Source organism: Mobula birostris, chromosome 28 (genome assembly GCF_030028105.1).
Source record: "Mobula birostris isolate sMobBir1 chromosome 28, sMobBir1.hap1, whole genome shotgun sequence".
Lineage (NCBI taxonomy): Eukaryota > Metazoa > Chordata > Chondrichthyes > Myliobatiformes > Myliobatidae > Mobula > Mobula birostris.
This window is the reverse complement of record NC_092397.1, coordinates 42,477,643-42,504,696: the sequence shown is the minus strand read 5'-3', so window position 1 is coordinate 42,504,696 and position 27,054 is coordinate 42,477,643. Positions and strand designations below refer to the sequence as shown.

General features: G+C 45.4%; 5 protein-coding genes across 8 annotated transcripts in view; 4 read left to right on the top strand and 1 right to left on the bottom strand.

The window, feature by feature from the left end:
* Positions 1-27,054, bottom strand: part of LOC140189264 (histone H2B-like) — a 621,074-nt gene that overhangs the window by 567,195 nt on the left and 26,825 nt on the right. The window contains exon 4 of one of the 4 annotated variants that reach the window (XR_011883485.1): positions 8,620-8,691. The exons of 2 other annotated variants lie outside the window; for them this stretch is intronic. The gene's annotated coding sequence lies outside the window, so the exon portion shown is untranslated. Of the gene's footprint in view, positions 1-8,619; positions 8,692-26,713; positions 26,981-27,054 lie in introns of those variants that run through there. One more of the 4 variants, XR_011883486.1, reaches the window with a different exon arrangement.
* LOC140189265 (histone H2B-like) lies at positions 3,096-3,470 on the top strand. The gene has a single exon (XM_072245959.1). The coding sequence runs from the start codon at positions 3,096-3,098 to the stop codon at positions 3,468-3,470; it is 375 nt and encodes a 124-aa protein (XP_072102060.1).
* Positions 10,847-11,221, top strand: LOC140189136 (histone H2B 1/2-like). Its single transcript, XM_072245838.1, has one exon. It carries the CDS (start codon positions 10,847-10,849, stop codon positions 11,219-11,221), a length of 375 nt encoding a protein of 124 aa, XP_072101939.1.
* LOC140189259 (uncharacterized) overlaps positions 12,138-27,054 on the top strand; it is a 105,984-nt gene continuing 91,067 nt past the window's right edge. The window contains exon 1 of the mRNA XM_072245950.1: positions 12,138-12,518. Within this exon, the coding sequence (XP_072102051.1) occupies positions 12,139-12,518 (380 nt within the window). The 5' untranslated portion in view covers position 12,138. The remainder of the gene's footprint in view (positions 12,519-27,054) is intronic.
* On the top strand, positions 22,664-23,284 carry LOC140188903 (histone H1-like). Its single transcript, XM_072245557.1, has one exon. The coding sequence runs from the start codon at positions 22,664-22,666 to the stop codon at positions 23,282-23,284; it is 621 nt and encodes a 206-aa protein (XP_072101658.1).

Below are 27,054 nucleotides of genomic sequence, written 5' to 3'. Positions count from 1 at the left end.
AGCCAGGACCTTTCTCACCAGAGTGTATGTGACATTAGAGAGCCTGATAAAATAATGGCAGACATTGATATGGTCAATAGTGAATCTGTTATCTCCAGGGTTATGGCGTTGGAAGTGAGAGATTACAGATATAAAGTGAGAGAGGAAAGATTTAAATGGGACCTTGAGGAACAGGTTTTGTATACAGAATGTGCTGTTTACATGGAACAAACTACCCCAAGTGGTGGTATAGGTGGGCACAGTTGCAATATCTCTTGGACTGTGGAGAGGGAAGTTTCACAGGGACATGGGCCAAATGCAGGTAACTGACAATGGTTTTGTTAGGCCACTTGGTCAGCATGGATATACTGGGCTGAAGGGCCTGTTTCTGTGCTGCATAACTCAGTGACTCCTGCAGAGCGGGAGGGATAGTGTCAGTAGTGAGAAGGTTTGGGGGATGCAGACAGGAGAGTGAATGGTTAAGGATGTTGCAGATGGAACAGAATGTGGGGAAATGTGAGATCACCCATTCCCAGGAAAAAACTATAAGAGTCATTTCCACACGGGGATGTTCAGAGGGACCTGGGCGTTCTTGTAAACAGATCACTTGAGTTAACATGCAGATACAACAAGTAATGAGATAGGGAAACAGTATTTTGTCCTGTGATCCAGGAGGAGTGGAGAAGAGGGTACAGACGTCTCACTGGGATTGTATAGGGCCCTGGTGAGAGCACATCTTGAATATAGTGTCCAGGTTTGGTCACACTTCCTCAGGAAGGATATCCCTGCAATAGAGGGTGTGCAGTGACTGTTCCCCACACCGACTGGGCTGGTTCCAGGGATGGATGAGAACTCCATAACTGAGGAAAATACCCTCAGAATGAGGTGTTAATCACAAACACGAGAGAATCTGCTGATGCTGGAAATCGAAAGCAACACACAGAAAATGCTGGAGGAACTCAGCAGAACAGAAAGAGTAAACAGTCGACACTTCAGGCCGAGACCCTTCCATCAGATCTCAGCGTGAAGGTGCTCAGCCTGAAGCATCAACTCATTCCCTTTCCCATTAATGCTGCCTGGCCTGCTGACTTCCTCCAGCATTTTGTGTCTGTTGGTCAGAATGAGGTGACAAGCATTCAGGATGGAAATGAGATGATATTTCTTTAATCAAAGAACAAAGACCTTCTGTATTCCTTATATAAGTAATGTGGAGCCTCAGGTGCTGGGTTGAGTCAAAGCTGAGATCAACGCTCTCCGGGAGAGTTTTAGTCATAAGATATAGGAGCAGAATTCAGCCACTTTGCCTGTCGAGCCTTCTCTGGCATTTCATCATCACTGATCAATTTTTCCTCTGAGCCCCAATCTTCTGCCTTCCTTTGCATCCCTTTGTGCCCTGATTAATCAAGAATCTATCAATCTCTGTCTATACTGAGTGATTTGGCCTCCACAGCTGCCTGTGGCAAAAAAAATCACAGATTCACCACTCTCTGGCTGAAGAAATTCCTCCTTCTCTACATTCTAAAAGGATGCCCCTCTATTTTGAAGCTGTGTGGTCCAGTTTTAGACACTCCCATCACAGTTAAAATCCTCTCCACATTCACTCAATCAAGCCCTTTCACTATTTGATAGGTTTCAATTTGGTAACCCTTCTTTCTGCTAAGTTCCAGTGAATAGAGGCCCAGAGCCGTGAAACTCTCTTCAGTAGACGAGCAATTTAATCGTGAGTAAAATTCTCCATTTGTGATGTCATGTCAGCACAAAAAATCTTGGGTTTCAGAGATGTTTGCATTTTGGAATTATGGACCAATCTGCACAACCCTAATTACTACTTTGTACTGCAGTAAACACTGTTTATCCACACAGTCCCAGGCACACAAATGCAAAATAAAGACAGGTGTAAATTTAAAGTAGGGAAGTTGAACCTTACTTGGGGGTAAAGCCTGATAACTTGGCCTCAGAACATTCTATTACCCAAATGATCAAAATAAAGCCAAGTAACAAGGTCCAAAATACCCACAACATGCAGAATTACATGCCTCTCGTTATGTTGGTCCATGGGATAAACCCTGGCTGGGTTGCCTGGGTGAGGATGTCTCATGATTGAAGACCCAAAACACCCAATGACCCTAAATAGTATTACTAATGATGTGTCCCTTTGCACACCCAGTTCATTAAGCCAAGTTGTGTCAGGCCACATTAGTGAAAGAAATGGGCCAGATTGAAGTGGCTACACTACACTACCCTATCCACCATAGCCCCACATATCTCACCCTACTAAACTCTACAGCCTTATCTCTCCCAGCCCCGCATACACATCCACCAGCCCTACCCTCAAACCTAATCCTGAGATCCAAGGGGGCACACACCCCAATTAACCCTGGGCACACCCCCACAAACCCGATGACTAGTGTAAGAAGGAGGAAGATCCAATAAAGACAAGTGTTGGACCTGGTTAATGAAGGCATGGGCCAGATCAAAGTGGCAGCGTTGTGTGACACTGAATCTGGAGTGACGAGATGAAGAAGCACAAGAGGGATGATTCTCCCACTGCCCGCATAATCTCTTTGTTATTTTGATTTTGTTCTGATAGGCTTCTGTCTCTTTGAATATTTTGGTATAATTCATATTTAATTTCAGTGTTTCTTGTCAGTGTTGTGTCTCTGATGCAATGTGTCTGTGATGCTGCTACAAATACGTTGTTCCTTTCACCTGTGCATAAATAAACTCGATTTGAACTTTATATTGAAATGTCGAAATCTCTACTTCACTCTCATGCTGCCCTGTGTCAAACGTCTTAGTGTTTAATTTTACAATATTTCATCTGCTTTTGTTTTCATTCTGCTTTTGAAATTTGCGTTTCCCTTTTCAATTTCAGCCCGCACCCCGGCCTGTCTCTGCCCTTCAGTACTTCCTCCCGCATTAAACGACAGCGGTAACCCCGCCCATTGGCGCCGCTTCCCATCCCCCAGCGTTCCGATTGGTGATTCATTTCTCCAAACAGCCAATGGAAATGCTCAGAATTCCCATCCTCATTAACATACCGCTTTGGGCGCTGCCTATTTAATCCGCGCTCCGAACAGCTTCTGCTTATTATTGTGTTTGAAACCGACCAGGAAATGCCTGATCCAGCGAAACCCGCTCCCAAGAAGGGCGCCAAGAAAGCTTTGTCCAAACCAGCGAGCAAGACTGGCAAGAAGCGCAAGAGGTCGAGGAAGGAGACTTACGCCATCTACATCTACAAAGTAATGAAGCAGGTTCACCCCGACACCGGCATCTCCTCCAAGGCCATGAGTATCATGAATTCATTCGTCAACGATATTTTCGAGCGCATCGCGGGCGAGGCTTCCCGCCTGGCCCATTACAACAAGCGGTCAACCATCAGCTCCCGGGAGATCCAGACCGCCGTGCGGCTGCTGCTGCCCGGGGAGCTGGCCAAGCACGCCGTGTCCGAAGGGACAAAGGCGGTGACCAAGTACACCAGCTCCAAGTGAAGACAAGTTTACTGACAAAACAAACTGGAAAATCAAAGGCTCTTTTAAGAGCCACTCACGGTTTCATTAAAAGAGTTACACAATGTTGAGACGTGGAATTAAGGTAAATTTGGAATTTTTTTTGTTGAAATGCTCATTCAGAATCTTACCCCCGTTAATCAGAACTTGCTGTCCGCTGCTCAGTATAATCACAATTTCTCTGTTAATTCCTGCCAACGGCACAGACACGGAATCGTTATGCACCCCTTTCCCCGTCGCTTCCTCTCGGTTATCACATTTCTCTGATGTGGACGCTAATTGTTGTTTCTGGTTTAATTACCGTGGGTTCATTAAGCTTTGTCCCATTTTGGTTACTTCTCTTAACCCCGTTCCAACGCGAGAGCTGAACACTGTCACGGGTCGTTCAGAGTATTTGTTAAAGCTCCACTTTCTGACGGGCGACCCGTTGCTAAACTGATTTGAGTTTACACAATGATCGACCGCGAACAGCAGATGAGAATCGGTTTTATTCCAATCGTTTATCAATTGAAAGATATCGGTGAACTAATGTCCCAGACACCATCGCAATGTTAACTACACTTTGTTTAAGTGTGTCGGACTCCAGTAACGGGGGTAAAGAGCCGACAAACAAACCTGTTGTGGTTTAATTTCAGCAACAAAGGCTTTTTTGGCGGTGTTTTGCAAATTTCAGTTTATTTCGGCGGTTAGACGGTATTTTCCGCGCTTCTACAGTTGCTGTCTCTTGATTGGTGAATAAGGCAGCTCTGTGATTGGAATATTTGCTCTTTCCAATCAGATCAGGCACTGTTTCACCAATCATAAACGCCCCACTACATTCCGCATCCCCCGCCTGTATCAGAAGGGCGATTTCCAGAAGCCTGATTTCTAATGGTAAAAACTTCTTTTATTTCTGATTTATCAAATCTATGTGATGTTATATGTATTCAGGAAACCTGATCGTTATCGCATTTAAGTTCTTCCTTCCAGTGTTATATTGTAATTAAGCGTGATAGATTAATTGGTAGAGGAGGTGGTGTTGCAAGTTTTTTAATGAGAGGGAGAGAGCATAGATTTGTGGATGTAAATGAAATGTATGAGGCATTTGAAGACACATTTGATTCCACAGGTAGGGGCAATAAAGTGGTATATTATTATAACGTCGACTGTACCTCTTGCTAGAGATGCTGCGTTCACCAGCAACTTTTATGCGTGTTGCTTGAAATTCCAGCATCTGTAGATTTCCTCGTGTTTGTGTGTTATTATAAACATTGTGGAAAGCTTCCGATTGAGTTGTTGGAGAGTATATGTAGCTCTAGCTCACTAAGGGTTGTATGGTGTGGGGATTTTAACACATAGTTCACTGTGGGGTTGTTCTCAGATTGGTGATATTTTGTTTATAGAAGAGTATCAGATCCTGTTAGTCTTTATGGTGGGAGAGGTATGAGATTTAATGTTCATAATAGTTCTGAAAATGCTGTAAATTTAACTTTAGTTTTGAACATTGGAGTGAGTAGTGGGATGTCATGGGAGATGAAGCATTGGGGAGTGATCATTTTCCTATGTTTATAAGCTTGGGTTTGGATTTATATAGGGGGCATGAGGCCACTTTTAGGAGGTGGAACTCTGGTAAAGCATATTGGGAGAAGTTCGAATGTTTTATGTGCTGAGCGTCTGTCTGGGCTGAATGGTGAGGATGATGTGGATTTCTGCAAAGAAACGTTGTCACATTATTCATCAAATAGTGGTGGCAGAGATTCAATTTAAAAAGTGCATTAGTGGGAGAAAAGCTGTACCGTGGTGGACGGAGGAGTGTGCAGAGGCAGTTACTGAGAGAAACGTGGCATTTCCGAAAGTTACGAAGTATCACTCCCCTCCTGATCATATTAAGTGTAACAGGTCACAGGCCGTGGTGAGGAAAGTAATGAAGCTTGTGAAAAACATTTACTGGAGGTCATATTGTGAAAGTATTGGAAGGACTATTAAACTTGAAGATGTTTGGGGAATGACTAAGAAAATGGGGGTGTGGGATTCATAGGGTTCCGAATATTGATTAAAGGAGGTGATACAATTGTTCCTGAAAGAGAGACGGTTGAGTCCTGGCTCGGTCATTTGCTGCAATTCATAATCAAAATGGGTAGAGAGACTAAACAATGTAGCGATAAGGTTTTACAAGAATACTTTAATGTGTTGGAAACCAGCTGTAGCAATGATAGTATTAGTTATGTAGAGTTTTCTTTGTGTGAATTTAAGAAAGTTATTTATAGTACAGGTCAGACAGCTCCAGGAAAGGATGATGCATGTTTAAACATATGGTCAACAACTCTTGAGATAATATTACATTTTTAAAATCATAATTGGAGGTCAGGCCATCTTCCCTCCTCGTGGAAAATGGCAATTGTAGTGTCTATTCTAAAACCTGGGAACCCCCTGTTGGATCCTCCTAGATATAGACCAATATCACTGACGTCCCATTTGTGTAAACTTACGGCATGGATGGTAATAGTGTGGTTGAATTATATTCTGGAAAAGGGAGGTGATGTGCTGTTGTTAACATACTGGATTAATTTGAGGGGCAAGTGCTGGTTCCATGCCACATGTTTCAAAATCAGTCAATGATTTTATGCAGAAAACTCAGCAGCTACTTGAACACAGCAAGCTTCCACAAACAATATACTCAATGGAGATGTCAATCCATGGCCTCGTATACTGTCACAATGAGGCCACACTCAGGTAGGAGGAACAACACCTTGTATTCTGTCTGGGCAGCCTCCAATCTGATGGCATTAACATCGACTTCTTGATCTTCCAGTCATGCCTCTCCTTGCTCATCATTCCCCATCCCCCTTTCCCTCTCATTGCCTGCCCATCGCCTCCCTCTGGTGTTCTTCCCACCTTTTCTTTCATCCATGGCCTTCTGTTCTCTCCTGTCAGACTCCCCCTTCTCCAGTTCTGTATCTCTTTCACCGATCAATTTCCCAGCTCTTTACTTCATCTCTCCCCCTCCCAGTTCCACGTGTCACTTTGTGTTTCTCTCTCCCCTCCCCACCTTTAAAATTTACTCCTCATTGTTTTTCTCCAGTCCTGCTGAAGAATCTCGGCCCAAAATGTCAGCTGTACTTTTATCCATAGATGCTGCCTGGCTGGCAGTTTTTCCTGCATTGTGTGTGTTCCTTGGATTTCCAGCATCTGCAGATTTTCTCCTGTTTATTTCTCAATGTCAACAGGCATTTTGTGTGACAACTGTCAAAGTCCCACTCACTTTGAAATGCAGATATGAAACTCGAGGTTCAGCAGATGCTGGGAATAAACTGTAAAGTAACACACACACACACACACACACACACACACACACACACACAGTACTGCGGGAACTCAGCAGGTCAGGCAGCATCTAAGCAGACAAATACACAGTCTAGATAGGATGAAGTGTCTTGGCCCATAATATCAACCATTTATTCCTCTCCATAGATGCTGCCGGGGCCACTGACTCCCTCCAGCATTTTGCAAACATAAACCTTTTTTTTTTTTTTTTGTTCAGTCAATCAGTTTCAGAGCAGGAGCGGAAGATTTTAACAACACAAGACTTCAGCCTTGGTCCAGAGCCGTGAGGGATGAAGAATATTTGGGAGAAAACCCCAGTAAATTAATCCTCTGCAGTTTACAGAAAGTCGTGGAGTGAATTCAAGGTAAACCTCTTCATCGCCAGACCGGTGACCAGTTATATCCTGAACATTATAGGGTGAGTGAGTGGTGAACAGCAGGGAGGGGGTTGAAAGCTCTGGTGTGCAATAGGAACACAAGCAGGTACCAGCTGGACTGAGTGGCCTCTGGACTGTTCATTATCGGTGTGACAGGGAGGAAGCACCTGAGACACAGGATTTGAAATGGAATTGATCTATTTGTCTACGACAGATCCACAATATTAAACACCAGTGTATTTTAAGATGGTGGGATGAACCCCCTCAATGCTCAGTGACCAGGGTTCAGTCCTGGGTCTGATGACCAGCCACAAGATCTGTGGAATCTGACATTAACAGTCCCATATACAGCTTATTTTAACTTCCTCCCTGATGTGAAGTTGCTGATGTTTCAGCAGGTGGGATGACTTGAGTAAATTTCTTTGCTGACTCAGGACAGAAGTGTGTCCTCTATGAATTGTAAACTCACTGGAGCCTCACACGGTGGGTGAACTGACTGAATCTCCTCCCACACTCGGAACAGGTGTGAAGCTTTACTGAGAAACAGAGACAACAGAGCCAAGTCTAGCTGCTCACCGGTGTGAACTGGCTGGTGTTGTAAGAGCTCATGGGACTGAATTAATCCCGTCCCACACACGGAGCAGGTGAATGGCCTCTCCCCATGTGAATTGGCTGGTGTATCTGCAGGTGCAGTGGCCTGGTGAATCCCTTCCAAAATGAGAGGTGGTGAACGTCAACTCACTGGTATCAACTCTATGGCCATTTATTAGGTCAGTCCATGGAGGAGTCCACATATTGGGACTCTGGTGTGCTGTCTTCTCAACCATCTCCCCCTTCATATTCAGTGATTGGTAGCATTCAAATGCTGGGGAACTGACAGACACAGCAGAAGTGACACGCTGTTGCATTTGAGATTCTCAGACAGAAATTCTTTGCCTTTTCTGCCCTGTAAAATGTTTGCAAAGAAGATCAACAGGTGAAAGAGAATATATCTCAGTGAGATTATTTTAGTTTTCATGTTGATGTCTGATGTCACACTGTTACAGTGAGGCTGAACACTGTCCGGAGGAACAACACTTCTAACTGGCCATAGTTCAGGCATAAGGACACAACATCAAATTCTCTGTTTTCCTCTCTGCCCATCAAGCTGTGACTTGGCTCAGTGTGTCTCTCCGTTACTATAGCTTCACATTCTGGGTATCTCCCACAGACCTACTAAAGCACACAATACAAACAGCTGCTTTGTGAGAGTTTCTGCTGATTGTGACCCTGCTGGCATTCGACGGCAGTAAACTGAGTCAGAAATGCCATTGAACCTCAAGAGAATGTGACCAGGCTTTCTTGTTGCAGATTGACACTGCGGTATTCTTGCAGTGTGAAGGCTTTTACAAATAAAATGGCATGAGGCATTTTCTGTTTCAGGAAAACCATAACAACTCATTAATTGTCCTCCAAATACAGAAACATAAAGCACAGTTTAAAAAAAAACTTCACATACTTACATTATAACAGCAGTCCAGCTTCTAAAAGAGAAACACAACAGAATGTCAGTGGTCATTAATTACACATTTCCAGCCATGACATTACCCTACAGTGACCCCACCCCCACTGAATCCTCTTACTGCTCCCCCTCTGTGATCTTTAGAGCAGTTTACTTCCTTTTAGTGACACTTGCAGGATGATACAGAGAAACACATCAAGTTCTCTCGTGTGTTAGTGCTCCTAAGGGTGCTGCCATTTACTGTGGAGTTTCTTCCAACATTTTACCTGTAAAACTCCGCACTTGTCCAGATTAAAATCCATTTCCCCCATTTCTCCATCCATGATTCCAATTGATCTATATCCACTTGTGTCCATTTAAAAACTTTCCTCACCACCCACAACTACACCAACATTCATGTCATCAGCAATCTGATCAGCCCATGTGTGTTTTGATCTGGTCAGGCAGAGGTCCCATCACTGATCACTGTGGACACACTGGTTGCATATCTACAGTCAAAATCATTCTCAGTTCCATCAGCCCGAATGTTGCTCCACGATACACACCATTCAATCCCTCCCAGACAGAGACTTGAGGAAAGTTACATATTTATCACAAGACCAGAGTTGGATTCAATGGTCTGGACTTGTTGCTCTGGATGCTCTGCTCCAAAGTCCATTCAGATTAGTACAATGTAACCAGATACATCATTCCTGATATACTGATGTACAGCATTGTGTCACAAACAAGAGAAAATCTACAGTTGCTGGAAATCCAAGCAACACACACAAAACACTGAACAAACTCAGTGGGTCAGGCAGCATCTATAGAAAAAAAAGTACAGCCAATGATTTGGGCCAAAACCCTTTGGCAGGACTAAAGGAGAAAATGTGAGGAGTAGATTTAAAAGGTGGAGAAGGGGAGAGAGAAAATAAGGTGAGTGTGAAAGCTGTAGGGGGCTGGGAAGTTGATTAGTGAAAGAGACAGGAGGCCATGGAAGAAAGAAATGGGGGAGGAGCACCAGAGGGAGATGGTGGGTGGGCAAGATGATGGGAAATGGTGAAGGGGGGGGGGGCAGCGGGAGGCATTATGCCAGAAATGCGAGAGTTCGATGTTCATTCCGTCAGGTTGGAAACCACCCATAAGGTGTTGTTCCTCCGACAAATGTGTGGCCACATCGCATTGTATGATATTGTTTAAAAAGCTAAAAAGAATTCAATTGTGAGGATGAATCTGAAAGAACTTATATACACTTACACTGCATGAGAGACTGGGAGAGAGACAGTGCCAAGTATCAACTCCCACACTGTACCAGAGACTGACAGGTACAGAATGAACCCCACACTCTCACACTGTACCAGAGACTGACAGGGACAGAATGAACCCCACACTCTCACACTGTACCAGAGACTGACAGGTACAGAATGAACCCCACCCTCTCACACTGTACCAGAGACTGACGGGTACAGAATGAACCCCACACTCTCACACTGTACCAGAGACTGACGAGTACAGAATGAACCCTGTACGTAATATACAGACATTACGTACTTTAACAAACCCGAACAACGCTCCTCCCCACCTCAAGACAGCACCACTTTGATCAATTTACACTGCAATGGACTGTCTTGATATTCAAATTCTCTTATCTTTTTACAATTCTGTACAGCAAGTTTAGTTCTTGTAAGCGCTGTATCGTGGATACTATGTGTTTATGATGCTGCTGCAGTAAATTTATCTTTCACCTGGTCCATTTGAGCTTCGGTCTCCTGCTGCCCTGTTTCATTACAGAAACGTCTCATATTATCAGGTGCGTGTTTTTCTCATTCCATCTGCTTTTCTAGCAGATACGATGGGCCGAATGGCCGAATACTGCCGCTGTAGTTGGTCCATTTTGTACTTTAGATTTCCTTCCTGCCGAAATAACCGGCAGCGGCAACTCACCAGATCAGCGACAGTTCCCAGTCCACGGTGTACCCAGACCGAACACGGGGTAGTGGAGAGGGAGTCCTGATTGGTTAAACGAATTTCTTCAGCTATCCAATCAAATGATTTTACTGCGTGAATCTTTGCTTCAAATAGCCATTGAGAATCCTCGGCATCCCATCCCTCATTAGCATACACCTCTGGGCGCTGCCTATTTAATTCGTCCTGGGAGCGCGATTTGCTTATTTCTGCTTCTGAAGCGGTCAGCTGAAATGCCTGAGACAGCGAAACCCGCTCCGAAGAAGGGCGCCAAGAAAGCTCTGCCCAAACCAGCGGGCAAGGCAGGGAAGAAGCGCAAGAGGCTGAGGAAGGAGAGTTACTCCATCTACATCTACAAAGTGATGAAGCAGGTTCACCCCGATACTGGCATCTCCTCCAAGGCCATGAGCATCATGAACTCGTTCGTCAACGATATCTTCGAGCGCATTGGGGGCGAGGCTTCCCGCCTGGCCCATTACAATAAGCGGTCAACCATCACCTCACGGGAGGTCCAGACCGCCGTGCGTCTGTTGCTGCCCGGGGAGCTGGCCAAGCACGCCGTGTCCGAAGGGACAAAGGCGGTGACCAAGTACACCAGCTCCAAGTAAAGCTCCCCAGTGAGATGATCGAAAACACAACGGCTCTTTTAAGAGCCACTCACGATTTCACTGAGAGAGTTGTACCAGCATTTAAGCAATACATGGCGCACGTTTTATGTGTGGTGACTTTTACAAGAGCTAAAGAGTGGTTGGAATATCCGGTTCATCTTCCCCGTATAATCCCGGTGTTTAACATTCCTAAAACGGAATTGTTACCTCCCATCAGTCCGTCCCTGCCGGTATACATGTCGAGCGGAGGATTGCTGCCGTTGCTGTTTTAGCTGTGGGTTCAGGAGTTTATTGGTTACAGTTAGGTAACTTCTCTGAATCTCATTTCAATGCGAGGCCGGAACGACTACACGGTTCTTTCATAGAACAACTTTTTTTTTAAGTTGCAGAGTAGACGCTGGGGACAGTTTGAGAAGAGCCGTTTGTCCATAACCTGATAACGTTTACACAATGACCGGCACCGGACAGAAGCTGAGTGTCAGTTTTACTCGGTTCCTTTACGAGTTGAAAGAAATTAGAAATTTGAGTTCCCAGACACTCCAATATCAACTACACTTGCATTAAATGTGTCCGATTTCAGTAACGGGGGAATTACAAAGACCCAGTCGTCAAACAGATCAGCAATGATTTAATTTCAGATTAAATGTGAACAATGAGTTTTTTTTGGCGGGGTTTTTCCATTTTTCAGCGCACTTTGGGGAGGAGAAGGTTACTTTCCGCGCTTCTACCTTTACCGGCTCTTGATTGGTGATTAAGACAGTTCGTCGATTGGGCCATTTCTTTTCACCAATGAAAACAAGCAGCATTAAACCAATCACAAGCATTACTTTGCATTCTCAAAGAAGCTATAAGAATACGAGTTGGGGCGCGGTGACCATTTCCTCACTGTCGTTGGAGCAGTTGTTGTGACTGTGAAAATGTCTGGACGTGGAAAAGGCGGCGCCGGCAAAGTTCGGTCCAAGGCCAAATCTCGCTCATCTCGGGCTGGACTGCAGTTCCCAGTCGGCCGGGTTCACAGACTCCTAAGAAAGGGCAACTATGCTGAGCGGGTGGGTGCCGGAGCCCCGGTCTATCTGGCTGCTGTGCTCGAGTATCTGACAGCCGAAATCCTCGAATTGGCCGGCAACGCGGCCCGGGACAATAAGAAAACCCGCATCATCCCCCGACACCTGCAGCTGGCCGTCCGCAACGACGAGGAGCTCAACAAGCTGCTGGGAGGGGTGACTATCGCTCAGGGCGGTGTGTTACCCAATATCCAGGCTGTGCTGTTGCCCAAGAAAACCGGCGGTGCCAATAAGTGAAGCGACGTAAGCTGAACCTATTTACCCAAAGGCTCTTTTCAGAGCCACTCACGGTGCCTGTGGAAGGGCTGAACAGCGAGTGATTTCCGTTCAGAGTAACTGGGCTGTGATCTGTCACGGCCCCGACCGGAGCCACCCCTGGTAACGTTTTCTCTCCTTCCGCGAATTAAACGCTCGGGACAGACTTTAACTTTTCAATATAATATCCCAGTCTCATACACTGATCCATGCCCAGGGGCCATCTACTGTTCAGAGAACAAAGGACAGTACAGGAGTGGCCCTTTGGCCCATCTCTACATATTCCTGTGACTGTCTAAGATTTCCTTAAATACTCCTGTGCTCTCTGCCTCTGCCACCACCCCTGACAGTGCATTCCATGTCTCCATCAATCTGTTGTCTTCACTTTCTTCCTCTGAGCTTAAATACATCCCTTTTGTGAAAAATACTACTGGCTGTCCACACCAACTATGACACACAAAATTCCACAGGTTTCTATCAAATCTCTCCTGAGCCGACGCCACTTCAGAAGAAAAAGTTTCAGCATGTCGAGGCTCTCCTCAGCGCACACCTCCTCCAGACATCCTGCTCCAAACCCTCCACATGCTTCCTATAATGAGGTGATCAGAACTGAACACTATACTCTCAATGTGGTCTAACCAGCATTTTATAAACCTGTAACATAATGTCCTGGTGCTTGAACCCAGTGCCTTGCCTGATGAAGGTAAACATGCCATACACCGACTTTACCTCCCTGTCAACCTGTGCTCCCAGTTTTGGGGAAACGATGTCTCTGAACCTCGACATCCTTCTCTTTGTCAATACTGTTAATGTTCCTACCATTAACTGTACACACCCTTGATCATGGATCTCCCAAAGTGCAGCCCTAAGTATCCTTTTCACCACAACGAATGTATGGAATGCAATGGGATTATCTTCAATCCTACTTGCCTGAGATTTTTCATCACTGTTTCCAGCTCTCCAAACGTTCTTGAGTTCCCCTGTTTTTTAAATATAGTCCTCAAACACCCTGTTTGATTACAGATTCCTAAGCCTTACTTATGCTTCTTGACCAGTCCTGACGAAGGGTCTCGGCCTGGAACGTCGACTGTACCTCTTCCTACAGATGCTGCCTGGCCTGCTGCGTTCACCAGCAACTTTGATGTGTTATGTTTCTTCTCCTCCTTGATTAAATTAACTTCTTGGCTCATCATCCAAGGTTTCTGAACCTTGCCATCCTTGACCTTCCCTCTTACTGGAACAAATTGGCCCTAAAACACCGCACTGGTCTTTAAACAAACTCCAGGTCAGATGTGGATTTGCCTCAAAATCCATCATTACATATTGCTGTGCTTGGCATCTAACTCAGCTTCAACCTCTCCATTCAGTGACTGGTGTTCAGTTTCACATCCCCCTGTCAATCTCGTTTCAACCCTCATCGGGAGCAGCAATGAACCTCATGATACTGACCCTCCTCCAGTGAAGGTGCAAACTATCCATCTTGTACAGGTCACCCCAGCACCAGAAGAGGTTCCAATGTTCCATCATCCAGAAACCCTGCCCCTGTATCAGCTCCTCAGCCACACATTCATCTGCTCTCACTTTCGGTTTGTATCCCTACCACCACAGGGCACTGGGAGTAACCCGGAGATTACAACCTTTCAGGTTCTGCTCCATAATTTCTTCCCTAACTCTCTATATTCACTGTGGGACATCATCCCTTTTCTACCTGTCCATTGGTACTGACATGAATCACCATCACCGGCTGAATGATCACCGTCCCCCTGTTCTGTATCTGCTCTGAGATGTCCCTGACTCTCAGAGGATTTATAACTTTTAAAACCAACAAAAGGCAATGAAAAAAGTCATAAGGAGAGGAAAAAATTGGAATACGAAGGTAAGCCAGCCACTGGTATTAAAGAGGATACCAAAAGTTTCTTCAGATATACAAAGTGTAAAAGAGAGGCAACGATAGATATTGGTTCATTGGAAGTTGTTACTGGAGAGGTAGTAATGGGGTAGAGGAAAATGGCAGACAAACTGAATAAGTATTGTGCATCAGTCTTCAGTGGGGAAGACATTAGCAGTCTGCTTTGCCTTTACTAGGGAGATGGTCCTTGGGAAACTGAAAGGTCTGAAGGTAGGTAATTCACCTGGACCAGATTGTCTATACCAGTGCTATGAAAGATGTGGCTGACGAGATTGTGGCAGTTTTAATAATAATCTTTCCATAATCTCTGGATTCTGGTGTGGTTCCAGAGAACAGGAAGATTGCAAAGGTCATCCACTTTTAAAGAAGAGAGGGAGGCAGAAGAAAGCAAATCATAGGCCAGTTAGTCCGATCTCAGTGGTTGGGAAGATAATGGAGTCGATTGTCAAGGATGTATTTTCGGGTACTTGGCAACACATGAAAAAATAGGCCAAAGTCAGCATGGTTTCCTTTGATCAGCCCTCACCAAAGACTTGTGTATCTGCAACACTTCTTCTCAACCCTTGTACTCGGTGACATGAATGATGAAGGCCGGCAGATCAAACCCCATCTTCACCACCGTATCTAGCTGAGACGTCACTTTCAGTGAACTATACATTCACATGGACATTATTTATATAAATTACAAACAACAAAGGTCCTGTCACCCAGTGGCACACCACTAGACAGACACCTCCAGTCTGAGACACAACCCTCAACCATCAGCCTCTGCCTTCTGTCACGGAGGCAATTATGGAATCGATCAACTATCTCCCCAGATTCCAGTTTCTAGATCTAACCTTCCAGACTATAGTCAAAGGCCTGGCTAATGTCCATATAGACAATATCCACAGCCCTAACATCATCAGCGCTCTTGTGAAACTCCTCAAAGAGCTGCAAGAAATTTGCCTTGATTTCCCTTGCACAAAACTGTGCTGACTGTCTTGATTCAAACCAAATGTTGGTAGATCCCGTTCTTCAGAAACTCCAACATATTACAGAGTGATAGGCCTGTAGTTTCCACTACCCTTTTTAAACAATGGCACCGCATAAACCAACAGTCCTGAAGTCATAGGAGCAGGATTAGGCCTTTTGGCCCACTCAGTCTGTTCTGTTCATCATATATCCCTCTCAACCCCATTCTCCTGCCTTCTATCCATAAACTTTGATACCCTTAATAATAATTAAAAATCTACTAACCTCTGCTTTAAATAAACCTACTGACTGTCTTTATGGTTGCCTATGCAAATGACATCCATTGATTCATCACCTTCTGACTAAAGAAATTACTCATCTCCATTCTACTTTATTTTATTGAGGGAGTGGTTTGGTTCTAGATTCCTCCATTATTGGAAACATCCTCTCACATCAACACTATCTAGGCCGTTCAATATTCAATGTGTTTCTATAAGATTCTCCCTCATTCTTCTGGACTCCAGTGACTACAGGCCCAGATCATCAAATGATTATTACATCCTAACTCTTTCAGTCCTGGGATCATTCTCTTGAATTTCCACTCCAGCCTCTGCAATGCCAGCACATCCGTAGAACCATAGAAATTACAGCACAGAAACAGGCCTTTTGGCCCTTCTTGGCTGTGCCAAACCATTTTCTGCCTAGTCCCACTGACCTGCACACGGACCATATCCCTCCATACACCTCCCATCCATGTATCTGTCAAATTTATTCTTAAATGTTAAAAAAGAACGCGCATTTACCACCTCGTCTGACAGCTCATTCCATACTCCCACCACTCTCTGTGTGAAGAAGCCCCCCCCAATGTTCCCTTTAAACTTTACCCCTCTCACCCTATGTCCTCTGGTTTTTTTCTCCCCTTGCCTCAGTGGAAAAAGCCTGCTTGCATTCACTCTATCTATACCCATCATAATTTTATATACCTCTATCAAATCTCCCCTCATTCTTCTGCGCTCCAGGGAATAAAGTCCTAACCTATTCAACCTTTCTCTGTAACTGAGTTTCTGAAGTCCCGGCAACATCCTTGTAAACCTTCTCTGCACTCTTTCAACCTTATTTATATCCTTCCTGTAATTTGGTGACCAAAACTGAACACAATACTCCAGATTCGGCCTCACCAATGCCTTATACAACCTCATCATAACATTCCAGCTCTTATACTCAATACTTCGATTAATAAAGGCCAATGTACCAAAAGCTCTCTTTACGACCCTATCTACCTGTGATGACACTTTTAGGGAATTTTGTATCTGTATTCCCAGATCCCTCTGTTCCAGTGCACTCCTCAGTGCCTTACCATTAACCCTGTATGTTCTACGTTGGTTTGTCCTTCCAATGTGCAATACCTCACACTTGTCAGTATTAAAGTCCATCTGCCATTTTTCAGCCCATTTTTCCAGATGGTCCAAGTCCCTCTGCAGGCTCTGAAAACCTTCCTCACTGTCTACTACACTTCCAATCTTTGTATCATCAGCAAACTTGCTGATCCAATTTACCACATTATCATCCAGATCATTGATACAGATGACAAATAACAATGGACCCAGCACTGATCCCTGTGGCACACCACTAGTCACAGGCCTCCACTCAGAGAAGCAATTTTCTACCACCACTCTCTGGCTTCTTCCATCGAGCCAATGTCCAATCCAATTTACCACCTCTCCATATATACCTAGCAACTGAATTTTCCTAACTAACCTCCCATGCGGGACCTTGTCAAAGGCCTTACTTAAGTCCATGTAGACAATATCCACTGCCTTCCCTTCATCCACTTTCCTGGTAACCTCCTCGAAAAACTCCAACAGATTGGTCAAACATGACCTACCACGCACAAAGCCATGTTGACTCTCCCTAATAAGCCCCTGTCTATCCAAATGCTTGTAGATTCTGTCTCTTAGTACTCCCTCCAATAACTTACTTACTACTGATGTTAAACTCACCGGCCTATAATTTCCCGGATTACTTTTCGATCCTTTTTTAAACAACGGAGCAACATGAGCCACTCTCCAATTCTCCGGCACTTCACCCGTAGACAGCAACGTTTTAAATATTTCTGCCAGGGCCCCCGCAATTTCAACACTAGTCCTTTCTTAGAAAAGTTACCCAACCCTGCTCATGATACTCCAAATAAGCTCTGACCAAAGCCTCAGCATTAGATCCTTGGTTTTATTTTCTGGTTCTCTTGAAATGCATGCAAATATTGCATTTGCCTTCCTCACTACCAACTCAATGTGTACATTAACCTTTAGGGAATCGTGCACTAAGACCCTTTGCACAAATGATTTCTGTTCTCTCCCTGATTAGAAAGAGCCTAGGCTGTTATTCCTCCTACCAGAGTACATGACCACACACTTCCTTATACTGTACTTCATCTGGCACTTCCTTGTCCATTCTCCAAATCTGTCCAAGTGCTACTGCAGACTCCCTGCTTCCTCATCACTGCTTGCCTCTTTGTATCATCCACGGTCTTGGCCTCAAAACTATCAATTCCACATTACTCACCCTGTCCAATCATGTGCAACCTCAACTGGTGCCTGAGATGGAGCAAAATAATCTCTCCCCTGGCCTCCACAGTGTATTCTCCAGCTTCCCACAAAGTACGAGAATGTACCTGATAAGGCCCTGGAGATTTAACAACCTAAAAGAATTTTTGCAATGGTGAAATAATTGTCAGAAATATTCATGGAAAGCCTCTCCTAATTCATTTGCCTCCACACACAGATGGCCATGTTCACCTCCAAGGGGAATGATTCTGTGTCTAACTTACCTTTTCCTATGAATAAAGCAAGAGAATCTCTTGGATTTTGCTCACTTTGCCTTCTGAATCATGATATCCTCCTTTTACCCTCCTAACTTTTATTAGAGATCCTATCTCTAATAATATTCTCCAATAATTTCCCGAGCATTGATCCAAGTCTCACCAATCTATAATTTCCTGTTTGTCTCTATTGCCTGAGGAACAACATGCCCTGGAATATCAGCATTCCCTTCTCTGATCTCACTATCCTCCATGACCACAATGATGAATACTGATGAGAAGAACTGGTTTAGTCTCTCGCACACTTCAGACATAAACCCTCTCCTCTGTGCTTGTGTTGTCGTACGCTCTCCGCAGTGCCCCTTCTCACCAAAGTTATTTCTTCTTCCCGTTTCACACTTCTGATTCTCTCTCTAACTTCTCTCTTCCTTTCCTTGCTTCATGTTGCCAGAGGCCTTCTCCAATTTCTACTTCTGAAGTATTCCTTATCCTTCATTTTATTCCCATCTGAATTCATAACATCTCTCACTATGCCCCTCTGCCAGACTTTACCATCCTTGTCTTTCCTCCTCATAGAAACAGTTCTGTCTGAATTCTGACCTGATTGCTTTTAAACATCATTTACATGTTCAATGTAGACAGTTGCAATTAACTGTACCCCAAATGACCACATTATCACCTGGTCCAGCCTTGTCCTTACTGTTCCCAACATGAAACTTCTGTCAATGGCCAAGCTCATTTCCCGATACAATGTTTTCTATGACCCCCTTCCCAAGTTAGACTATCCACTTCTATGTTAAGTAACATCCCAGTATTCTTCTAACATATTCAGTGATATCTAAGCCCCTGACTCTAAGGGAGTCCCAGTCAACATTGGGGAAATTTGTCACCCACTACAACTACCCTGTTGCTTTTACATCTTTCATTACCAGCTGCATTTCTGTTCCTTTATCTCCTGCTGGCATTTGGGAGGCCTGTGATATAACCCCATCGGTGAATGCTCCTCTCTTATCCTGAGCTCTATCCACATTGTCTCACTGGATGAAACCTCCAGTGTGTCCTCTCTTAGTCCCTCACCCACAATTCCATATAAAGGCTGATCTGCCATCAGCCTTCCTTGTATGTCAATCCCACTTCCCTGATTTTACAAACATTTATCTTCCTTCTCTTTGAATCTTTTCAGTTATCCAGCTTCCCCATTCATCTCAGTTAGGGAATTCCAGTGTTTGTTATACAGTGTTTTTTTAATCATTTGTGGCCTTGTAGAACAGTGCAGGCATGTACTTTGGTTTCCTGCAGTCCACAGTTTTGAGTGCCACAGTCCCACACAGTCATCAGATTATGTAAAGGGAGAGGGAGTTTGAATGAAGTGAACATGAGCAGTTGGCACATTTTGCATGTCACAGTTCCCAAGGAAACGTTTGATTGGCCGTAATTCGGAACGTGGCAAGATCCAATAAAAAGAAGTTAGACTTAACCAGAGCGGTCATTGTATGAGTGGGCCAGAATTGGAGTGGGGAGTTGAGGTTTTGTCTCTTCTGAGCGATGCAGGCCATAGGTAGATATATTTTGATTTAATCTTTATTTCTTTTGTATTACACATTTAGAGCAGAGGGGATGCCAGAGAAGATACTTGTCTTGGTGGAAGGAGACAGAGGGTGGTCATGGCAGCTTGTTATTCAGGTTGGAGGCCTCTGACCAGTGACATCCACAGGGATCGGTGCTGATACTGTCATTTGTTATCTACATTAACAGGTTTCCTGACAATGTAGTGACAGTGAGTTTGCAGATGACAGCGATGTTGGTGGTCATGTGGACTGTGAAGATTGGGATCAAGAGTAACTGGGGAATTCAGGATCTGCACAGTAAATTCTTGTCCCTTGGAGAGTATTACAGAACAGAGAGACCATGGAATACAGAAACATCATTCACTGAATGTGACAACACAGGTAGTCAGGATGGTGAAGGTGGTGTTTGGCCTATTTGTCTTCATTGATCAGGGAACTGAGTAGAGGATTTGGGGTGCCATATGACAACTGTAAAAGTCAAAGTGAGACCAGACTGTATTTTGCACAGTTCTGGTCATCCAGTTGCAGGAAGGATGTCATGAAGCTGGAAAGTGTGGAGGGAAGTTTGATGAGGATGTTACTGACATTGGAGGACTTTAATTATCAGCAGAAGCTTGGACAGACTGGGACTCTCTCTCTCTACTGAGAGAGTAAGAAGCTGTCTGGTGACCGTCCAGAGGTTTACAAAATCAGTAGGTCCACTCTTTTTGTAGGGTAGGGAAGCCTAAATTTACAGGGTAATTGTTTAAGGTGAAGGGAAAACATTTAAAAGCTACCTTATGGGTGGGGGATGTTGCATCTTTGATAAAGGAGACCAACACTTCAGTAATAAGAGGGGTTTTGATGAGGTCTTGTAAGTAGAGGTTTTAAATGAAATGATGAATGATGATTTTGATGGGATTATACTGCCGGCCTCCCAATAGGCTCAGATATTGTGCAGCAGACGTATTGGTAAATCAAACAGAGGGGTAATGGGAACAAGTTTACAGCAGTTGGGCATTTCAACTTCCTCAGATTACCTTTGTATGAAAAGTTTCAGTCTCCAGGAGAAATTTGGCAGACACAGGATCGGTTCATCCCTCAGCAGAAACAGTATTTAAAAGGGAGGATGAGGCAACCATTGCTAACAACAGAAGACAAAGGCAGCATAAAAGAACATGAGAGGGCAAAGAATATCACCAAAATTATTGGGAAGCTAAAGGATTATGAAACTTTAAAAATAGCGTGCAACTATAATAACAATATGCAGAAGTCAGATGAATTATGAAAGTAACTGGCCCATAATAGAAACAAGATACAAAAAGATTTATTTTCAGATATATGAAGAGTAAAAGAGGCAAGAATGGACAAGGTTTTCAGTTTCCTATTCTCATGTTCGGACTCACACCCCTCCCTGATTCCCTTTTTACACTATTTAGTTTATTCTGTATTTCTTATTTTAACTATTTTTTTTTAGAAATTGCTCTGTACAGCTGTAGCAAAACAACGAAGTTAATGACATATGTCCGTGATAATGAACATGATTTTGATTTTGATACTAATCACCTTCACTGATCAATGCCAGTGCACAAAAGGTTTATTAATTAGTTGGAATAACTTCCCTCAACTTTACTTGGAAGGTTGTCGCAGATTACAGGGGCATCGTGATCATTTAGGGAAGAGGGTCAAGTGTGGCAAATGAATTTCAATATAGTGTGAGGCGGTGCACATTGGAAAGTCAAACCAGTGTAGAAGTTACACTATGAATGATTGGTCCTTGGGGAGTGTAATGGGCCGGAGAGATTTAGGGGTAAAGTGCACACACAGTTCATTTGAAAGTTGTGTCACTTGTAGACAGGGTAGTGAAGAACGGGGTTTAACATGCTGGTCTTCATTAGTCAGGGGATAGAGTATATCAGTTGTGACATTATGATACAGTTGTGTAAGTGACTGGAGGCCTCACTTGCCGATTTGTGTACAGCTCTTGTCACCGTTATAGGAAACGTGGTTAAACTGGGGAGAGTGTAGAAAGGATTTCCAAGGATGTTTCCCGGACCCGAGGTTCTCAGTTACACAGAGAGTTTGGCCAGACAATGTCCTTTGTCCTTTATTCCTTGGAATCAGAATCAGATTTATCACTGTGTTATATGACGAGGAACCTGTCGTTTTATTCTGACAGCAGTACAGGCCTCTGAAGGTGCAGATGTGAACATTGTGTCAGCATAACGCCAAGAAATTCTGGGAATGGCGAACAACGCGGACAAGATGCTGGAGGAACCCAGCAAGTCAGGCAGCATCTCCCACCAGAGTCCTGATGAAGGGTCTCGGCCTGAAATGTCCACTGTTCATTCCCACCATTGATGCTGCCTGACTTGCTGATTCAGAGAGAGTGTTTTGTTTGTGGGTCCGAACACATCGCCGGATTTCCCAGCGCCTCCTGTACAAAAAGAAAAGATTTCTCTGTTACGGGATGGCCCCACTCCCCAGCTCAGTCCCGAAGCGGGAATTAACCGCAAAGTTTTAGTTAGTTTCAACATTTCAGCCGAAAAGCAGAGAACAGATCAACAATATGGAGAGAGATCGCGGGCAGTGCAGTAATGAAACGGGTTAAAATAGAAAGTGCTGCCTTTAATCCCGATTAAACTCTCTTTCCAGCGAACTTTCCGGCCTCAGTGACGGACAGGGACCAGTCCGAGTCCCCGGAGTGTCCGATTTTAATTGGAATCGGAGAGTTTTTGAGGACAGAGAAACACAGAAAAATGAAGTCCTACGGGAGCTGACAGCGGGATGTCTCCGCCCCGTCCGCTAGCTGCCTTTAAATTGCTCTGTGCCGCCGCCTTTCGCTTCATTTCTCATTCAGTCTGATTGTGAGAAGGATTTTCCAGCGTCGCCGACATGACCGAGACAGCACCCGTCGACACGGCTGCTGCAGCCGCACCCGCCGCCGCAAAGAAGACTCCCAAGAAGAAGGCGGCCGGCCGGAGCAAACCAGCCGGTCCCAAGCTGGGCGAACAAATCGATAAGATTGTGGCGGGTTGTCGCGATAGGAAAGGTATGTCCGCTGTGGCCATCATGAAGGCTCTGACGAGCAGCGGTGTCGATGTGGGAAAACGTCGCGCCCAGATCAGGATGTGCATCAAGAAGAGAGTGGAAAGCGGCTCCTTGGTTCAGACCAAGGGCGCGGGTCTTTCGGGATCCTTTAAATCCGGTCAAGGAAAAAGTGCCGTGAAAGTGGTGAAGAAAGCGAACAAGCCATCGGCAAAGAAATCTCCCAGCAAGAAGTCTGGCGCCAAGAAACCAGCGGCTAAAAAAGCGGCAGCGAAGAAACCAGCGGTTAAAAAAGCGGCAGCGAAGAAATCTGCCATCAAGAAATCTCCCAGCAACAAGTCTGGCGCCAAGAAACCAGCTGCTAAAAAAGCGGCAGCTAAGAAACCAGCGGCGCCGAAACCAAAGAGCCCCAAGAAACTCGCAGCCCCGAAGAAGAAAGCGGCCAAGAAGACAGCGGTCAAAAAGTGAATTGAGATGTACCGTTTGTAAGTGTTTGAACCCACCGGCTCTTCTCAGAGCCACCCACATCTCAGAAAAGAGCTGATCAGAAATATTGTGATTCCCGCGCCGGGTCCGACTGAGTTTTCCGGGGGAACTTCTCGCATAAAATCCGATATTCCCGGTACCTCTCTGACATTCAGTGCGGCCGTGGCGTCCCAGATTTGAAGTGGAAAACAGCGTTTCACTCGGGCTGTGTGAGAGAGTGAGACCGGTGGGGTGGTCTGCAGGCCCAGTTCCTTCTCCCGCTCCAGGAGAGTGTGACTGGGTTTCAACGGAGATTCCGTGCCTCGCATCCCAAAGTCCGATTCAGGTGAGTTGATTGAGAACTGCTGAAACCTATGTGAGAGGGGAGGGGGCGTCTTGAGAGAGGGATCTGTCTCTGGGGTTGGACTGCAGGGGGAAGATAAATGATAAACTACCCGGTGACGTTGCAGGTTGACCTTCAATCAGTTACCAGCTACAAAAGTTTATTTACACAACATTTACAAGAGTAAAATCAAAAATATATAATTACCGCTCTCGGAAATCCCCCACTGTACCCATCGCGACCGCATGCTCCCACTTCAAGGACAGCCGGACATGTCCGAAGTAAACAAAACGGAACAGCCGCAGCAGCTGTACATGGCAGGTTTGTGGGAGAAGTGAAGGACCAAGTGAGACCCTGACGGGGAGGAAGCGCGTTCATCTCCTGTCCCTCGCTGAATTAACCTGTCGGCACAGAACAGCTGATAATCGCGGTCAGTCAGTGTAAAACCGAACAACCCCATCAGGAGGGCAGATCGCCAGTACAATAATACTATGATCAGCAAGCGACAACCCTTTCCTTTGCTGTGGTAGTGGCTCTTTAAAGAGCCTTTTCTTGGGTTTGTTATGGAGGCCGGGTTTAGGCGCGCTCCCCGCGGATGCGGCGGGCCAACTGGATGTCCTTGGGCATGATGGTGACTCGCTTGGCGTGGATGGCGCACAGGTTAGTGTCCTCAAACAGCCCGACCAGGTAAGCCTCGCTAGCCTCCTGCAGGGCCATGACGGCCGAGCTCTGGAAGCGCAGATCGGTTTTGAAGTCCTGAGCGATCTCCCGCACCAGGCGCTGGAAGGGAAGTTTGCGGATGAGCAGCTCGGTGGATTTCTGGTAGCGCCGGATCTCCCGCAGAGCCACGGTGCCGGGCCGGTAGCGATGAGGCTTCTTCACTCCGCCGGTGGCTGGAGCGCTCTTCCGCGCCGCTTTGGTCGCCAACTGTTTGCGAGGAGCTTTCCCTCCGGTCGATTTACGCGCTGTCTGCTTGGTCCGGGCCATTCTCCTTCAGAACCGAAAACACAGGCTGAAATACAGGAACAAGATAAACGAAACGTGCTCCGGGACAGGATTTTATACTGTTGAAAAGGGTCTTCCCATTCAGTATGATTAGCTGAACCAGGTGTCTATTAAGGTTCCTTACTGCGATTGGTTGATACATTTCCTGTAGGCTGGCGGCGAATGAAAATTTATGACAAATAAAAATTTGCCGGGCGGTCGGATTTCATTCATGCAGTGTGATTGGCGCCGGATTAATTTAAAATCGCCCGCCAATTTCAGAGCACCCAGCAGCGGTGCTTGATTACATTTTATTTACAATTAATTGTATGACGGATTATACAATTTCAGTTTAATTTAATAAATTTAATATCTAATTTCCTCAGTTATGATTTAAATGTACAGCCACGGAATCGTTCTCTGAACGAGTGAACTGATGTTTGTTCGAAACTGATAAGAGGATTAAGATCAATCCTAATGCAGGTTTTGCGGTAATCACCGACTGGAAAGGCAGAATTGAAGTATGTTTCAAGCAGAACCAATCACCTGTTTCAAATGCAACTCAGCTGAGTATAAAATTTAAAAAAGTATCTAAAAGTTTGTGGATACGGCTCCGTCTGTGAGGCGGTGGGTGGCTCTTAGAAGAGCCTTTGTTTTGTGCTCGGGAGGAAGTGAGAGATTTTCAGCCGCCGAAGCCATAGAGAGTGCGGCCCTGGCGTTTCAGAGCGTACACCACATCCATGGCAGTGACCGTCTTGCGCTTGGCGTGTTCAGTGTAGGTGACCGCATCCCGGATCACATTCTCCAGGAAAACCTTCAGCACCCCGCGAGTCTCCTCGTAGATCAGACCCGAGATCCGCTTGACGCCGCCACGGCGAGCCAGACGGCGGATGGCCGGTTTGGTGATGCCCTGGATGTTATCACGGAGCACTTTACGGTGCCGCTTGGCTCCGCCTTTGCCCAGTCCTTTGCCTCCTTTCCCTCTGCCAGACATGACGCTGCTTCACTCAGGTCGCTGCTCACTGACAAACTGCCTGCTGCTGTCTCCTTTTATACACAGCGCCCCGACCTGCCCGAGAAACGCGCAGAGAGACAGAGGCGGGGAGGGGAGGAGACAGAGTCAGAGTGACGGACAGAGCCGACAGCGGCCTCTCATCGTCCAGCTCCGCCTTCACTTTACAACAACCGCCAATTTCCAACGATTCATCCGACACAAAGCGCTCCAGCGAAAACAAAACTCCTTCACACACCACGTACATACTGGAGGATTTCTGCGAGTTTGCCGATTCTCCTGCTTTAAATTATAGGAAGTGCTTTTCCATTCTACAAAACCCCGAGGATCTCGGTCTGTCCCTCCCCGGCCCCATGACCAGTGCCAGCGCCCTCACACACAGCAGTTGGTGGGCGAGGGTGCAGTCACTTCCAGTGATGATTCAGTAGAACAATTGTTCCTCTGGGTCGCCAGGGAAATGAAAGACCGGTCACATACAGGAACAGGATACATGACCAGATATATAGACCGCGCTTCTGGCGCCTTCTAAAGCCCTGGTAAAGGGGTGGCTGAGGGGCTGGTGGGAGGCGGGTGGGTGGGTCTTCAGGTACAAGGATCATTGGGTCTCAAGGGAAACGAGAGACGGGTCCAAGTAGGAGGGGAGTCTTCTTCGTGCTACACGGAAGGGTTTAAACGAGCAGTGATGAGGTCCTGCACAGTGATTTTGGGGAACTAGGTTAAAAAAAAGCAGGACTTCCAGGATTGTAATCTCGGAATTGCAACCAAAACCGCGGTGCTAGTATGGTGACAAATCGATATTTCGTGAGGTTTAATGTGTTGGTGAGGAACTGATGCAGGAGGAAGTCTTCAGATTTATTAGATTAGATTAGATTATGAGGACACGCAGTCCTCTTTTATTGTCATTTAGTAATGCATGCATTAAGAAATGATGCAATATTCCTCCGGTGTGATATTACAGAAACACAGGACAGACCAAGACTGAAAAACTAACAAAAACCACATAATTATAACATATAGTTACAACAGTGCAACAATACCATAACTTGATGGAGAACAGGCCATGGCACAGTAAAAAAAATTCAAGTCTCTTGAAAGTCCCACATCTCACGCAGACGAGAGAAGGAAGGAATCTCTCTCTGCCTTCAGCCCTCCGACACCAAGTACCAAGCACCATCTATATCCGAACGCTTCGACCTTAGCCTCAATGGGTGATCCAGGCAGGTGGCAGACCGGGACAAACAAGACTATTTGCCTCTGAACCGGACGGGAACCAACATCTGCACCAGGAGGTTTGATGGTGTCACTTGGCAGAATTTGAAGTAGAGTAGCAAATTGGAGAATGTACGTATGACAAGACAGTCTGAAGAGAACAAGAGCCAATGTCAGGCTAATAAACATGGTGGACTGATGGGCTGAAATGAGTTTATTTCAACA